Source organism: Diabrotica virgifera, chromosome 3 (genome assembly GCF_917563875.1).
Source record: "Diabrotica virgifera virgifera chromosome 3, PGI_DIABVI_V3a".
Classification (NCBI taxonomy): Eukaryota; Metazoa; Arthropoda; class Insecta; order Coleoptera; family Chrysomelidae; genus Diabrotica; species Diabrotica virgifera.
Genome location: NC_065445.1, coordinates 261,165,683 through 261,184,054, shown reverse-complemented (window position 1 = coordinate 261,184,054; position 18,372 = coordinate 261,165,683). Strand labels below are relative to the sequence as shown.

Sequence of the window (18,372 nt, the reverse complement as noted above, 5' to 3'; positions counted from 1 at the left end):
TAAATATAAACATTTTTATTGCACAAAATATATATATTTCTATATATATATATATTTTTTTCCATAATCATCACTACGATGATGATTCATTTGTATTGAATTGTACATTGCAATTCTCTGATGTTTGGGAAAAAGGGCTTAAGTCAGAATTGCACATCGATAATGTTTTGATGATTTCTGGACCAGAAAAATCGGCTCTTTTTATTGGTACATACAGTTTAAGTCTGCAACACTTTTTTTATGGTCCAGAAATCATCAAAACATTATTGATGTGCAATTCTGACTTCAGCCCTTTTTGCCAAACATCAGAGAATTACAATCTGGTCATAACTGACCAATGAGCAATTTTAATTTAACCTAAATTACTACTGTTCCTTAAAATGAAGAGCTTACCCTATAGCGTCTCTTATCTAATCTAACAAGATCGTGCACTATTCTAACATACACAGGCACACAAGCACTACGCTCTGCTTTTCACTATCACCTATCACTCAAACTAGTTCAAAAGGCTTTGTCCTCTTCAATCTTCTAGTTTGTCCAGTAGTAGATATCGAGGAGCTGGATTTCCTCAATATTCTCATACTTATGAAGTTGTTGTTGCTCATGACCTCCTGCTATCTTCTTGATGACTATATTATCCAGGTTCCATTCCTAGGTCTTGATATTTGTTTATAAAGTAATATCTTATTATGCATCGACAATGTGGAGTTTCTTCCAACTAGTCAATACACTTTTTATAGGTATCTTTCATAGCCACAACAAGGCTATAATACGTTTCCTTCCTGGTTTTTTTGTAGACCACTTTCAGCTGATTCTAAAAAATTAAAATGAATGGTAATTTTTCTATTCTTTACAATTAAAAATCAAAAGAAATAGGAAATAGGTACTACTATTTACAGGTAATAATATGCATAAATAATTCGTTTCCTAAAGAATACAGAAAATTGAAAACGTTTTTATAATACTTACATAATTGTTTAAACAAAAGAGACCCAGCCAGAGCAAAACTAACAGACAGAACTGCAAAAAAGCCACTAATTTCCATTTTCCCACCCCCTTATCTTATATGCATTTTCCAATCAAAATTTTTAGGTTGTCATGAACATGAAAGACTCAACCTCAACAAATAATAATAAACAAAAAGCTCTACAGCTCTACTTCCACTTCCCGCCAAATGGACACAGGTTGGTGACACTGAATTCACGCCAAATAAATGAAAAAATAGAACAATTTTCTTTTTCGTCAATTTCTTCACGTGAAGTTTATAACGAACAAACTTAGATGTCAAAGTGTGCTTTTACACGTCAAATTTGGCCTTGAATAACTTGGTCAATTTCTTGTCCAATTTATTGTTGATGTAAAGTGGACTTTATAAATGTTATATTATAATAAAAATGTTTAAAAAATATATGTGGGTATTATCATAAACTCAAACTTTTCTTTATTATAACTTTTGTCCTTGGTTTGTGTTTTATCAGATTGTATTTTATACAATATTTAAATCAATAATTTAAAATTTCGAAATAACTTTGTTCTTTCATATCTTTAACCTCATTAACAATAACATTATGCAATTTGTACATGAGAATACAGTGGCGGCCTCAGAGTCAGATTTTGGGAGGGGCGATGGTCTGTTGCAGGGGGGTCTGGGGGGTGCAGCCCCCCAGCCGGAAAGGGGGTCCGGAAAATTTTTAAAAATATGGCAAGATTTTGAGAGTTTTAAAGGCATTTTATTCATTTGAACAGTTGATGGACCGAATATGGACTGACTGTCACTTAGTGGTTGTGACGAACGGAGAAAAAGAAAAATCACTTATTATTATTACAATTAGTATGAGTGGAAACAGTTTTACACTATAATAAAAAATAAAAAAGCTAGCCTCTAAAGCTTGTTGTAAATATTGTTCGGCTAACTTACAAATAAAATATTCAAAATATATTTTGTATTCTTGTGATTGTATCAAAAGCCAATTTAGAACTATTGAAAACAACTCAAAGTCTAATAGAAAAGGTTTGTGGGTGATAGTATTTTTCAATGGCAAGCCTCTGAAGCAAGTCTAATCTTTCTAAACCTTTGACGATTTAGGTGGTTTTACTTTATCACGAACAAACGTCAAACTTCAGAGGTTTGGTCTGACAATGTTAGTTTTACGCTTGAATTGAAAGAGCTCAAAACACATTTTACCTTTTAAAATGTTAAAATTTACAATAAATATACAATACAAATTAGTCTATTAGAATGGAAAAAAGGAGGTTCACATTATACATTGTAATAGTTTTGTTAGGTTATAAGTAATAAAATAACAAGTTATAAGGTTTTAAAAAGAATGTAATTACAAATCGAATTCAAGTCTTCGATGGCCACTTTTGGCGAATCGTTCTAAAACTTTCGTTGGGTCTACAGGGATGTCTCGATGGGCATGGAGTAGAGCAAGTCCAGTCAACCTGTCTTGACGCATCCGTGTTCTTAGCCACGACTTTATTCTCTTTAGAGATTGAAAGCTACGCTCTGCAGAAGCATTGCTGATGGGAAGTGTAGCTAAGACTAGAAGTAGCTTGCTGACTGTAGGGAACAAATCTCTGATACAACTGTCTAACGCGTCCAGCGCTGTTTTTGGAAATTCGTCCGTGTCTTTCCATTGCATTTCCCAAAGCTGTAGTTCACCTTTCAATAAGTATTTCATTTCAGCTTGAGACATATCAAAAAGTTCACTGTACCTCCTTACTAAACACTCAATTTTTTCAGACATATCCTGAACAGAGTTGGTTATCAGGTATTCAGGCATGCATACGTGAAGATACTTGAGCAAACTGACACTTATTTATAGCCCTTTGACTTTGCCAGGCATTGATACACGGCCAATATGTAGCAACTAGCAAGGCTAGCAAGAGTAGCAAGCAACGTCTGACTGTCTGACTGAAGAAGATTTGTTCCATTCTCTGTGATTTATACAGTGTTGCCACTGCCACTGTGACTTCAACGACAACATTACAGAAACGTCACTGTACCGTATTTGATGTAACTAACCGTAGGCTATTAAAATAATCTGTCTACGGACGTTTTAACACTGTTAGATTATTTTGTCCAATAATAGCAATGCATTAGTTCGATCTCACACTTCGGATTAATATGTATATTAACTTCTCAATTTTTCAGAAAACTAAGGTTTCTGGGGGCGGGGGGGGGGGGAGATCGCCCCCGTCGCCCCCCCTTGAGACCGCCACTGTGAGAATACGAGATAAAAATAAATTGGATTTTCTTTTTGATGCCACTTCCATTTCATTAAAAATTTCAGTTACACGCTGTGTCTAGGTACACGCTAACGTGTACGCAAGTAAAAAAGTTAGGTACACGCTTAAACGTCATCAAGTCAATGACGTCATTATTTAGCGTGCACTTATGACTCGGTTTTTTGGTACACGCTAATTTGAGCCGCGTGTATGCTGTGGTATTAAGGCCCGATTGTACATTGGCGGCTTAAGCTATGGCTTAGTTGAACCGGGTTCAATTTTGAGCGTCGGTTTAACTTCATTCGGGTTGTTCAATGCCGAGTTCAGTTAAGCCGAGGTTCATACAAATTTTGGTAAGGTTGGCAACGTAAGGCATGCGTATTCAAAGCAATTCCCGTCAATTCTCGACATAAATTTTCCCGCCATTTATGTATTATTATTTGGTTTTTGTCAATATAATTCTTTTATTACTGTTATTAGTTTAATCGGTATTTTCTATCGTTTAGTTTATCAGTTTAATCAATTTCCTACGTTAAATTTGTGAACAGACCATTTGAATAGGTATTATAAGTATTAGGATATTGCAATGTGTTTATTTTCTTTTTGAAAAAAACTGTTTTTATATAAGTGTTTTTTTCTACACTGGACGCAAAAAAGCCTTCCAATTTCACCTCTCAAAAAGAAATATTGGTATCTTTGGCCAAATAATAAAGCAGAATTGTACAAAATAGAATGAAACAAATAACCCCCAAAATTTTAAAGAAGTTTATCAAAGCCATTGATTGTAGCAGATAGTAAGAAATTTTTATAAATATCTAATAGTTGTTGTATGTATTAGTTTAAATTTCTAAATTAACAAAGTATTCATGCATAAGATTTTCAACCTCCTCCTACGTTTGACAAATTGTACTTCTCATGATTCTCTAGACTATAGACAGTTAGATTTACTACATTTTGGCTAATGTTATTGCTACTTCTTCTTCTTTATGTAGTATGGGCAAAGGGTTATTAAAAAGCATTGCAATATTGTGTATCATTGATGTTCCAATTACAATTGAATGGGCCTTCCGAATAAAAGTGCCATGTGATTCGTTTTTAAGAAATCGAACAAAAACTGTTAAAATTATAATAATGGTAAATTTATACATTTTAAGGATTAGTAATTAATTACTTCAGCTTAGTACCATCTGTTTAATTTCAGTACTTAAATTACATCTCAACTGAACTAACTTTTCTTCGTCATTGATATTTTATGGACTTTACGGTCTTTAAATGTACCTATATTCTTCTTAATATATTCGTCATGCTTTGACTGGCTGATTGACATATAGTCCATGCCATTAAAAAGGATTAGTAATACAGTACAGTTATTTACAAACTGTATTAATAACTAACCCTTAAATGTGTAAATTTACCAATATTCCAATTTTAACAGTTTTTGTTCGATTTCTTAAAAACGAATCACATGGCACTTAACAATTGTTATTCGGTAGACCCATTCAACTGTGTCTATGCATTCTGCATTCTCATTGTGCCTCATTAAATAAAATTTCAGCTTGTGATGAAGGATTGCGTAAGGGTGTTATCAGGTTTTCTTGACTCCGTAACCACTATCACCAAAGAAGATACTAATTCAATCTTCACATTCTCTTCTCATAAATATTTAACTGTTTACAGCTATGATTTCAAATTCACTCAAAAATGTTAATATTTGCCTTATTCTAGGGAAGTAGGTAGGTAATTTAAATAATTTTAGAAGGTAAATTAGTTTGTAATTATTATTAAATAAAGTGATAATATGTACCTACATAAGCATGGTACAAATATAATTAATTTAAGATTTATTAATAAATTATGTACATCTAATTTAATAAATTAACAAAATCGTTTTCTACATTTGCTTCAAAATCATTCACAAGTTGCAAAAAGGAGCCTGTTGCTTAAAACCAGTGATATGGGCCCACTTCACTGCACAAAACCTTAATTTAAGGCAATAAAAACAATGTTCTTAGAAGATACAGCTTGGTTCTTGAAATGTCAATAACAAATTTGCCACTTGTTTTCGTTCTCGTTCTTACCTATCTGTTCGATTTTTTATTCTATGAGCAATACTAGTTTCATACAAATAGTGAACAGTGAACAGATATCCAAAATCTTTGCAACAATGCATAATGCATTATCCTTCCATTTTCAAAATGATTTTCTCTAGACCTACACTGTTTCTGTGTTCTCCTTCCTTCTAGAATATTTACCATTTCCAGAAAATCTTCATTATTAGTTAAATTTTCAATGAGGTTCATTTTTAAGGTGTAAATATTATGATTTCCGTTGACAAATGACAAAAATGTGAGGTTAAAAATGCTTGAACCAGCGTTAAACCGCCGAACATCGACCGCTCAGCTGAACCCGGGCTTAAACCGAGCTCAAGCTTAAACTTTGTATGTACAACGCACTTCTTGCCCTGAACTCGGTAATGGCGCTGAGCCGGAGTTGAACCTCGATTGTACAACCGGGCCTAAGTATCTGTAAGTATCGCGAGTGTCAGAGTGTGGTTAGAATTTGTCTAATCTCGTTATGTTTACATTACACTTTAATATTGATTTGTAAAGAGTTTTTTTTATGAAATATGGAGTGTGGACAATTATTTAGTTCTTTTAATGAGTTTAACAACATTCTAAAACAGTATGAAAAAGATAAGGGACAACAATTCGTCATTAAGGGTAGCAAAAGTAATAAGATAAAATATACGGGGCGATTGATTAGTGTGATAAAGCTCAGTAGATCCGCTCTAGTAACAGATATCAATAAATGTTAATAACCAAAATTGTATTAAACTTTGAGCTTCATATTACAAAATTAGTTAGAATGTTACAGGGCGTTCGATAACATAGTGGCAGACCAAACTTATGTTTTTTTAATGGAACACCCTATATTTTATTTTACATTCGAAATCTTCTTAACTTCTATATCACAAAAATATAAAGGTTTATTATGTTATACAGGGTATTTACAAAGTTATAACCAATTTTCTATGAAAATCGTAACAAGTTCAACTATCCCTGTATAAATAAAAATAAACATCACAGCAAAAATAAACACCAATATAAACTGGTATAATTAACTTATTACGTATAAAAATTATTTCAACAGTATTTTGTATATAATATATCATGTTAGCTAATATTTATTTTGCTAACCTGAATATATGTACATATTATATACTTTTATATACCTACACATTGTTTTATTACAATTAAGTTTGAAACATCTGAATAGTTTTGCTTCCCTTCCACTTCCCACAATAAAAATATTTTTAAACATATCAAAATAGCGTGTACCAATATATAAAGTCACTGCGCACGCTAAATAATGACGTCACTGGCTTGATTAAGTTTAATTCGCGTGTACCTAACTTTCTAATTTGCGTACACGTTAGCGTGTACCTAGACACAGCGTAATTTACACTTAAACTTTTCACTCAAACTATAAAAATTTACAGTCACATAATTTGAAGCCATTGATCTTATTTACTGTTGTTGACTAATTAATTCTCTGCTTTTCATGGGTCTGTTCCTTTTAGCACTATTTTCTTGCTTTGTTAAATATTTTATTCTGAAATTCTGAAAATGTTTTTGAAATAGCACTTTCTCCAAGAGTAGGTCTTTTTTGGAGAAATTTTTAAAACATCACCAGAGTATATAAAACAAGATCAATGGGAAAATCCCAGTTGTGTTAAAACAAACACACGATATTTTTATAGGACCTCTATGCACGTTGCCAAATTGAAATGTTCTGTTAAAAATGATAGCATGACGTTTCTAGGAATTGGCTGGTAGCTGATAAAATCGTAGGCCATAAAAGCTCATAAATAATCCTTTTGATTGTAAAAAAACAACAAATTGTCAAATTTTAGCGGGACGTTTTTACATTACTCATTTTTATGCCAATTTTCTTTCTAATTTGATCTGTTTTTCTCATTGAAATCATGGCGTCTTTCAAATCACTTTGTGAAAAATATTTTGGTAGCAATAATTTTTATGAAATACTTCAAATTACATCAAGTGCTTCTGAAAAAGAGAGTAAGTACCTATATTTATTTTTTTTCTACTATAACTTAATGTCCAGCGATTGTATTAAAGTTTTATGATTTTTCCAGTAAAAAAAGCCTATCACAGATTGTCCCTCCATGTCCACCCCGACAGAGTTACACATGATCAAAAGGAAATAGCAACAGAGAAATTTAAAGTCCTGGGTAAAATTCATTCAATTTTACAAAACAAAGAAAAACGCAAACGTTATGATGATGTTGGCGAATTCGACTATGATATGGATACATCCTACAATTGGATGGATTATTGGAGAAACATGTTCAAAAAGATAGAACTGAAAGACATTCAAGAATATGAAAAAGAGTATGTGGGTTCAGAAACTGAATACAGGGATATAAAGAAAGCTTACGAAGGTAGCAGAGGAAACATGGATTCTATTTTGGAAATGGTACCCTTCAGCAATTGTGACAGTGAGCCTAGAATCATAGAGATTGTTCAGAAGATGGTTGACAATGGTGAGGTGGAAAGCTATAACACATTCTTTAACGAGAGTAAGCAAAGGAAGCTTAGAAGGAAAAGAAAATGGGAATTGGAGAAAAAGCAAGCTGAAAAAATTGAAAGTAAGTATGTGTTAACAATTTGATAGGTTCCAAAGTGTAACAATTCAGGACCCCGATTTTTGACCCTTTGCTTCATTATCGATCATTCGCTATCTGTATCTGTAGAGTATACAGATAGCGAAGGGTCAAAAATAGGGGCCCAGGCATCATTAGTTACGAGAAAACAGGGTAACAACTCAAAGTGTTACTTTGAAATTAAAATAGTTACTGTTTTATGACAAAATATATGTGATATCGTCGCAGAACATTATTACAGAGTTGTTACCCTTTGGAACTCGGAAATATTGGTTATTGAAGCACTTCCCAAGACTTCGAAATCACTAAAATTCAGACTTGTTCAAGTGATGTAAAAGTTCTATAATTGAGCAAAACAGATATACTTCATCTAATTTACTAACCGTTGCACGTCATCCGCGTCATAGCCTGTGACGTCGCATGATACCAACACGAAATATTTAGGCGGTAGGTGTGTTCTTTTTTAGAATCGCGTTGCCGAATACACTGGAATTACAGCCACTAGACATATTTTATTATATACGCGTAGAAATAATATTTGAAGATTTATATTAATGTTAACCTAAAGAAATACACAAATATGTTTCATTTAATTTGTATAAATGGATTATAAAGCGTTTTTATGAAGCACATTTACCCGAATCACACTGTAACTGTAATCGAACGAAGGTGACATTTTAGAATAAATTGGTAACATTTATTTGACAGTTGCGGTGATGACACTTCATATTTGTTTATATTCTTTACTATAAGTATCTGTGTTATTATATACAAGATGGCGCCGAACGATGCGCACGTGAAATTACTCCTCTCTGTAAATGATGAGAATTTTAAGGAAAAAGCATTCAAATGTTGCCAGAAAACTACTAACGTTATAGTGTGCATAAAATGTGGAAGTATTTTTCATTTATCTTGTTCATCAAGAAAAAAGCAGAAATGTATAAAGTTATGTGATACTAGAATTGTATGTGAGACATGTGAACAATCTGAAAATCCCAAAGGAAACTCAGTAAGTCATACTCAAGAGGTAAATGCACATATCCTACAGTTGGAAATTGATTTTCTAAAAACAATTTTAAGTGAAAAAGAGGAAAAATATAAAATTTTATTTGATAATAATCAATTGTTAAAAAGAACTAACGAGCTCCTTGAAGAAAAAGTAAAACAAAAAACTAAAGAACCTGAATTCAAGGTAATTAACGTTGACAAAAGAAAAAACTGGACTTCCCCTGGTAAAGATGATAAACAACTACAAAATGTTAATGACCTTACTAATAGTAAACAAACTGAATTAGTAGTGACTAAAATTCCTGCAGACGGAACGCTAGCGCGATCCTCAACATCGACAAACTTTGGAAATGAAGTGCCAAATGAAAAAAAATACATTACATCAAGACAAATGAGTGCCGCAATGCAAGAAGCCAAAACTCAAACTGTTTTACATAATCTGTTGAACACTGAAAATAATGCTCCGGTTCTTTCAGAGTCTTCAAGCAACGGTGCGTGGACACAGGTAGCTCATAGAAAAAAGAGGAAGTTCTTAGTTGGAAGTACCGAGTCACCTTGCAACATTGAGGCTGTTCCACAAATGATCAACCTACATGTGACTCGCCTAAAGCCTGACACAAAACCGGAGCAATTAGAAAAGTTCCTGGAAAATCATTTAGATGGCGTAAAATGCGAAATCCATCAGTCCAAAAAACCTGACATATATGCATCCATGAAAGTGACCATTAGACGAGACTTAATTAAGAATGCATGGAAGCGAGAAATCTGGCCCAGCGGAGCATTAGTCTCGTTTTTCAAGATGAGGAGGACGCTGTCGCATTAGGTGGGTCCTCAAGCAATACAACTATTTCACGTATAGTAAATGACTTTAAATTGAAGTTAATCTCGGTTAATGTACAATGTTTAACAAACAAACTTTTAAATCTTGAGCTTTTTTCTAATGCTGAAAAACCTGACATTCTATGTATTCAGGAGCACTGGTGTAATGAGGATAATATTAATCTTATTTATATCCCAGGGTACACTTTAGTAACCCATTTTACTAGAAAAAATAAAATACATGGTGGAACTCTTATTTTATCTAAATCTGGGACAGACAAGTATGCAGTCTCAGTCGTTGATTGCCGTAAATTCTCTGAGGAAGAAAGCTTTGAATGTTGTGCTGTGACTATTTTAATCAGTAACTGTAAATTTCTAGTCATTAATGTGTACAGAACGCCTAACAGCAATCTAGATTCTTTTATAAATAATTGTTTTAATATTTTAGGTCATTTTCACAACCGTGTTGATAAAATTTATCTCTGTGGAGACTTTAATATCAACTACTTAATTCAGAGCAATGAAAAACTTCGATTAGATGATCTTTTTCAATCGTTTGGTTTGTCTCTTAATATCCCAAATATACCAACACGTATTTTCATGAATAACAATAAAGTAACAAAAACAAAAATTGACTACATTGCTACTAATAATATCACTATGAATCATACTTGTCAAGTCAATCAACCCAATATGGGTGACCATCTTGCCATTATTTTTGACATTGTTGTAGGTCGTAATCAGGATAGGATGGAATCTAATATAAAACAGCAGTGTTTTAGGTGTTTAAATGATAATAATTTAGACATCCTAAAACAAGACTTAATGAGGATTGGTTTTTGCGAGGTATACAATGAAAGTAATATTAATAACGCTTTTATCGAATTTATGGATACTTTAAACTTTGCTATTACTTCAAACTGTCCCCTTAAAAGTAAAATAGGTAAGGACGTGCATAAAAGTAAAGGTTGGGTTGATCATGACATATATGCTAGGAGTAAACAATTAAAAAACCTATTTAATGAAGCTAAAAACTCTAATAATAGTAACATCTGGAATGAGTATAAAGCTACCAAGAAGGAATACAATAATCTTATTGCTGAAAAGAAAAGGGAATTCAATTATCTTCAAATTATAAGTAGTAATAATAAACAAAAAACTATGTGGAGTATAGTAAATAAAACTATAGGGAGAAAGCAAAGTACTAATAAAATTAAACTCAAAATTGAAGACAAACTAATATCAGATGATAAAAATTTAGCTCAATATTTTGCATGCCATTTCAATGACAGAAATAATGCACTAAAAAATAGGCTTGACAATAACCCTCAAAACTGTACTTTATCACATAGGTGGACTATAGACAGTTTTGTTTATTTTCCAGTAACATCTGATGAAGTTCTTGATATTATTTGTGGTCTTAAAAATAAACATTCTTTTGGAAATGATGAATTAAACACAAGAATGATCAAACACATCAAGGATGTTATATCAGAACCGCTGGCATATTTAATTAACCTAGTATACAACACAGGTGAATTTCCTGAAAACCTAAAATTAAGTAAAATTGTTCCAGTATATAAAAAATCCGATCACACTTGTATTGATAATTATAGACCTATTTCTTTGTTAAATGTAATTTCAAAAATTTTTGAACGAGCTTACTACACTAGGATCATACAGTTTTTGGACAAAAATAATGCACTGTGTTCAGAACAGCATGGCTTTCGATCCGGAAGATCAACAGAGGGGGCTACTGAAGTATTTATGGAATCTGTCTATAGGCATCTTGATGATGGTCTTCTTGTAGTGGGTATCTTCTTTGATCTTTCCAGAGCATTCGACAGTCTTAAATTTGAATTTGTCCTTAACAAATTGTATGTCCACGGAATAAGAGGTAACATGTTAAATTTATTGAACTCATATCTTCTGGAGAGGAAATTCTATGTTGAATTAAACAAGGAAAGGTCAGACATCTTCAGTGTAGATGTAGGAGTGCCGCAGGGATCTGTGTTGGGACCACTGCTATTTCTTATTTTTGTCAATGACCTACCCGATCATATTACTCATGACCACATTGTAATGTACGCAGATGACTCATCTGTGATTGTATCAGCACATACATACGTAGAGCTTCAAAATAGAGTGTCAAGGGTTATCAGATTATTCCAAACATGGTGTACACAAAACTTGCTACAACTGAATATTGATAAAACATCGTATATACATTTTAGATGCAAACGAAATATGCCAGTTGTGTCTATTCCTGAAATTGTAAATATTCCAAACATAAAATTTTTAGGTGTATTCTTGGACCAGTTTATGAGTTGGGATGTTCACGTTGAATATGTTAATAAGAAACTAAATTGTTCATTCTATGCTTTAGTACAGTTGAAGAGAACACTCAGTATTAAAACTCTCATTAATGTATATTATTCTTTGGTTTATTGTCACCTTACTTATAATGTTACGTTATGGGGTAATTCCACAAAATCAGACACAGTGTTTATTAAACAGAAGAGAATTATTAGACTTATCTTCAATATTCCTTTTGGGCATACTTGTAAGCAAGTTTTCATTAATAACAATATCTTACCGTTGCCTTCCATATATATCTTGAAATCCATATTGTATATTAAGCATAATTTACATTCATTCAAGAGAAATTCTGATTTACATGCATACTCAACTAGGAATGCCAATCAGTTTGTTACTGTTGGTCACAAACTATCCAAATTTGAGAAGTCCACAGATTATGTGGGGGTCAGGCTATATAATCATCTTCCAAATGAAGTTAGATCTTTGCATCCGGTGAAATTCAAAAGAGTTGTGAAAAGTATACTATGTAAACATGCATTCTACAGTGTAGAAGAATACTTAGCAACTAGATTGCTGTTATGAGTTCTGTCTAATATTAATAATTTTCATATTTATCAATGTACATTATGTTAAATCTAAAATTTAAGTGTATGTATAGGTATTTGATTATGTGTCTGTGACTATATTGTGTTGTATATCTGACGTGTATATCCATCTTTATGATGGCAGCTGTAAAGCTATACCAATAAAGTATTCTATTCTATTCTATATTTACTGTTTTTATTATTTACTTTACTATAAAAACATCCTCTACTATAAAATATAAATTTCACCTAATTTTATCACGACTTGGAATAATCGAGGTATCTGACAACTTTTTTAGTTGTTATTGTGGACATATACAAAGAAACCTACCGGCTTCATGCCAAGAGTTCGGAGTTGTTGTTTAATTATTAACAATGCAGTGCAAAAACGCTTGCACTGCAAATCTTAAAAGATTATAACTACTTAATTATTGTTCTCTATTTCTTAAGTTTTTACTTATTTACATTGAATATTAATTTGTTTTGTTGTATCATCCACGTTTACAATAATTATGTGATCTATTTGATTTAAAATGGATTCAGGATTTTTTTATTCTTTGGCAACTATGTCACCTTAGATCTCTGGCGTAGATAATGACATGCAACGGTAAGTAAATTAGATGGACTGTAGATTAGTTTAAGTAGATTGAAATTGTTTGTATGTATTTTGACATTGTCACAGGTAGTATACTCTATTTCATGTTAAGAACAGAATATTGGGCTTATGCACATCAGTGTTGCCAAACCTCTCAGGCACATGTTGCTACTAGAATGTCGATATACTCTTCATTCTAATCAAATGGCGTGACCTCAGTGCCCTATTGTCCATAAGAAATACATACTTCTATCTCTGCAACGTTCCATTCTTAATGTGAAACTGTCTATAGTTTATAGTGTCCAGCTTCCAGCACAAAAACTTCATTTATAATCATGATCATTACACAGTATGTCCCTGTAAGTTGTATCCATATGGAAAACTTTTTTATTATTAATTTTACGAAAAAAAGTAATTCTTTATAAAAAGTTCTGCATGGTCCAAAACCAAAATTCAACCATCAGATATCAAATTTTATGAATGTTATACGAGGTATGTCAAAAAGTTTGAATTTCACTCAAGAGTAAAGTAGCTTTACTTTTCACCATATTGAAAATTGCTATTATGAAAAGTTGTTTGGAATTAAAAACTATATTCTAATATGCAATTATACCCTTCTAATTGAAAAAATTTTTTTTTGAAGAATTATGGATAACACATTATTTTCAGTTATTTCAATTCTGATAACTCTTTTATTATTAATTTTACGAAAAAAAGTGATTCTTAATAAAAAGTTCTGGATGATCTAAAACCTAAAATACAACCATCTTATTTCAAATTTTATTAATTTTATACGAGGTATGTCAAAAAAGAATAAATTAGATCAAAAGTAAAGTATTTTTATAGTTAGGAATATTTCAATTAGAAGGATGTAATTACATACTGAAATATAGTTTTATTTCTAAACAACTTTTCAAAATAACAATTTTCGATATTGTGAAAAATAAATGTATTTTACTCTTGAGCGAAGTTCATATTTTTTGACATACCTCGTATAAAATTGATAAAATTTGACATAAGATGGTTGTATTTTAGGATTTAGACTATGCAGAACTTTATAAAATAACTGAAAATGCAGAAATAACTGAAAATACTGTTATAGACCTGGATCCCACGTAAGAAAAAAAAGTTGATTAATAGCAAGCTGAAAATTTGTTAATAGCTTAACGGTGTCTAGTCGGACAAACATTGATGCACGGGAACACTGGAACAGGGGAAGTTTTAACGGTGGAGCATGATAAACGTGTCGTCCTGACAAGTTTTGGATGGTGAAAAATAGCAAGTTGTTTTTAAGTTTATTCAATAGCCAACGTTATATAATATATAAAAAAATGTTTGTCCGACAAAAAGGTTGGGCATTTTAACGAGTCCGACAGGTAGAACATGTCACATCACAGGAACTATGTTGGTGATGAATAGCAGTCTAATTTTTGCATGAGAGTTTAATGAAAGGTTAAAAAAGCAATTGGAATTTCTGTCGGACAAAATAAATGGGAAATTTTCCTAGTCGGACATTCTAAACATGTAAGATATAGACAAAAATGTTGGTGATAAATAGCAAGCTAATTTTGATTTGTTTATGTACAAACTATATTTTGTAACGCAAAAAGTTATATGTCGGACAAAAAGTTTGGGCAAATCGAAGGAAATAAATAAAAAACATTTTCTCAGAATGACTTAGTCACACATTGATAAAGCTATTTTAGTTGTATATTATTATTTATATTTGCATGTGCATAAATATACATGCACACTCCAAAAACAGTGAGGTAAGTATCAATGCATGTATATATTGCAAAATAATTATTTTTTTGGGTGGAGTTTGTTCTAGATATTCTCAAAATGATAATAAAAAATGTCAAAGAACATACGAAAGCAATTTGTTAGGGTTTTCTAATTAGGCGCATCAGAAAGTTCGGAAAATTTCCTACAAAAAACGTTGTATACATTTTTTTCCATACTCAAATCTTAACCCTGTAAACGACATTGAAAAATGTGAAGAGTCTAAAACTTCGGTGCTTATAAGAATAGACGTAAATATGACACATTATGCTTAGAAGTATGAATTAGAAGGCTGCATTTGTCAGTGTGACACTTTGTGCTATACAAAGTAGTATTTGAAACTACATGGTCTCTGAGTTTCTGTTTGCCACGTGTGTTGGAAATTAAAATTTATATTAACTATGGAGTGTTTTTGTGTCTATTTTTGAGTGTCAACAGTTTAAATTTTAAGTCGCCAAATCAAAAGTGAAACCATTCAACGGAACATTTTTGAGTAATTTTCGAACATTTTACAAAGTTAGTAAAATACTTGGTCATCAATTCAATGAGGTTCAGTTGCCAGATAATTGTGAAAATTCTATTGAATATCATTCTTCGTGCTATAATGCTTTGCTTGATTGAAAAAGGGTACCTAAATAAATTATTACTAAAATTATATAACATAATTTTTCTCAACTTTCTACAAATGAAATAATAATGTAATTAATATGTCACATGGCTAGAAATAATTTGCTGCCAAAATAAATCGATTAGTTTAAATTTGAAGTTACGATTGCAATTTATTATGAATTATTGTCAAAAGTGACAGTTTTTCTTAAAGGGAAATGTATTCATAGACATAAGGGTAGACAGGGAATACAGTGCAAAAAGTCGATAGGTGGTCTATCTATCTCTTTTAATAAAGTGATCCCGCGCATGTGGCAGACAAAAATAGCTAGACCACTCAATCCATAATATAATTTGCCTGATCTACTATAAATGTATTAGAGTGAGCTATCTAAATGATGTTGAGATAAATCGAAAGATATCGATTGTAATTGATTGCAGGTACTTTTGACATAGAATAATCACCCCGTATTGAAATTTCAAAAATTATTTTTTTAAATTGTCCGACTACAAAATCTACCCCTTATTTTTTTCCGACAACAGTCATTCTTGGTAAGGAATAATTTACTTAATTAAATTTCGTCTTTGTCGGAAATCTATTTATCACCAGCATTTTTGTCTATATCTTACCTGTTTAGAATGTCCGACTACAAAAACTTCCCATTAATTTTGTCGGACAGAACTTCCAATTGCTTTTTTAACCTTTCATTAAACTCTCATGCAAAAATCAGACTGCTATTCATCACCAACATAATTCCTGTGATGTGACATGTTCTACGTGACGGACTTGTTAAAATTCCCAACATTTTTGTCGGACAAACATTTTCTCATATATTACATAACGTTGGCTATCGAATAAACTTAAAAACAACTTGCTATTTTTCACAATCATAAACTTGTCAGGACGACACGTTTATCATGCTCCACAGTTAAAACTTCCCCTGTTCCAGTGTTCCCGTGCATCAAAGTTTGTCCGACTAGACACCGTTAAGCTATTAACAAATTTTCAGCTTGCTATTAATCAACTTTTCTTTCTTACGCGGGATCCAGGTCTATTAGTTATCCATAATTTTTCAAAAAAAAAAAATTTTCTATTAGAAGGATGTAATTGCATACTAGAATATGGTTTTTAATTCCAAACAACTTTTCATAATAGCAATTTTCAATATTGTGAAAAATAAAGCTACTTTACTCTTGAGTGAAATTCAAACTTTCTGACATACCTCGTATAATATTCAAAAAATTTTATATTTGATGGTTAAATTTTAGGTTTTGGACCATGCAGAGCTTTTTATGAAGAATAACTTTTTTTCGTAAAATTAATAATAAAAAAGTTTTCCATATGGATACAACTTACAGGGACATACTGTATAAGTATCTGTGAACTAGAAATCTTTTCGTAAATTGTAATAGAGAATTTGAGAATGACTTGAATGAGTGTCAAAATTATTTAAAAATTGCTCCTAGCTCGTCAACAACCTAGAAACAATTGCTAATGATAAAAATATGCTGCCCTGTAACATTTTCATATTATTAAACATATGTAACATATTAAAGCATGTTTAGAAATATTGAATTTTGAATCTTCTCTAGGTAAAATATTCTCACTTTCAGCCCTCAGTAATAATGTAATTCTTCATTATGCATTTATATTTTTCGAAAATATTTATTAGTTTTCTCAGGATTTGAAAAACCGAATGCATTTAAATAGCATTGGACCAGGATTTTGCGCCTACCCCGTTAAAGCATTGATTTAAGTCAAATAAGGAATCTTTGCCCTGCTTTGTATAGTGTGTTCTTTTACTTGCTATGCATAGTTTTCTATTCAAAATTTATATTTTTATGTAATGTGTTGCAGTGAATGAGTTAGAAAAAGAAATGGACAAAAGCATGAAAGAAAGGGCAGCCAATTTCGAGAACTTCATGAACGATCTGGAAGCAAAATATGCGCCCAAAAGTAAACAAAGAAAGAGTATTACTGATGGCAGCAGATCAAACAAGAAAAGAAAATCTAAATAATATATTATATTTATGAATAGATTGTAACTGTGTTACTTATTTTATAAACCATATTGGCTATGATCTGTATTTGTATTTCAATAAAAAAAAATATAATTAATATCCGACTGGTATATTATTTGACAAATAATGACATGATTTCGAAGTCAGTTAAGTATGATATAATGCCCTAGTTGACAAATTACAAATTTGACAAATAACAACCTAAGTAAAACTTATGGTTACCACCATTACCTTACATGTTTTCATTTTTCCTGTAATAACTGATGTCAAAATTTTGATTGTGCTGTATCAAGAATTCAGTATCTAGTACATTTTTTTTGCCTTTAGTACAGGCGTGATGTGTTGAAAAGTAGACCACATGGGCGCCCATACCCATGGGGCCATGCCCCTCCTAGCTTTTCAGGTGCTGAAACATTATTAGTATGGTATAACTAGACCCAAACCCAGACATCCAAAGTGAAAGTTATCCTCCAACACCAAATTGTTCTATGTGGTCCACATAATGATCAGAAAAAAGTCACACCATGGGGGAGGGGGAGAAATTGGTAAATTCGTAGTTTTTTAGGTTTTTCATAAATATTTCTAAAACTATGAGGTTTAGCATGAACAACCTACTACGCAAAAATGTTCTACATTAAATTTTAAATAAAAAAGGTCATATGCATAATCCTTCTAAAATGAACGGTTCCAAAGTTACGGAGGTATTATAGTATAATTGGTCC

General features: G+C 31.7%; 1 protein-coding gene and 2 long non-coding RNA genes across 3 annotated transcripts; 2 read left to right on the top strand and 1 right to left on the bottom strand.

The window, feature by feature from the left end:
- On the bottom strand, positions 1-1,368 carry LOC126881718 (uncharacterized). Its single transcript, XR_007696971.1, has 2 exons — positions 970-1,368; positions 1-814 (listed from the first exon to the last, which is right to left on the bottom strand). It is a non-coding gene; the product is annotated as an uncharacterized LOC126881718 (long non-coding RNA).
- Positions 1,369-3,456: 2,088 nt separating this feature from the next.
- LOC126881717 (uncharacterized) lies at positions 3,457-5,389 on the top strand. Its single transcript, XR_007696970.1, has 2 exons — positions 3,457-3,792; positions 4,787-5,389. It is a non-coding gene; the product is annotated as an uncharacterized LOC126881717 (long non-coding RNA).
- Positions 5,390-7,076: 1,687 nt separating this feature from the next.
- Positions 7,077-17,749, top strand: LOC114326845 (dnaJ homolog subfamily C member 9). The gene is made up of 3 exons (XM_028275304.1): positions 7,077-7,310; positions 7,388-7,900; positions 17,487-17,749. Exons 1-3 carry the CDS (start codon positions 7,217-7,219, stop codon positions 17,645-17,647), a joined length of 768 nt encoding a protein of 255 aa, XP_028131105.1. The 5' UTR covers positions 7,077-7,216; the 3' UTR covers positions 17,648-17,749.
- The last annotated feature ends 623 nt before the right edge of the window (positions 17,750-18,372 follow it).

Bases quoted from the DNA above. Each gene is read 5' to 3' on its own strand.
- LOC114326845 (XM_028275304.1), top strand. From the start codon at position 7,217: ATGGCGTCTTTCAAATCACTTTGTGAAAAATATTTTGGTAGCAATAAT. The intron at 7,311-7,387 runs GTAAGTACCTAT...TGATTTTTCCAG, and splicing joins AAGTGCTTCTGAAAAAGAGA to TAAAAAAAGCCTATCACAGA. The intron at 7,901-17,486 runs GTAAGTATGTGT...AATGTGTTGCAG, and splicing joins GCAAGCTGAAAAAATTGAAA to TGAATGAGTTAGAAAAAGAA.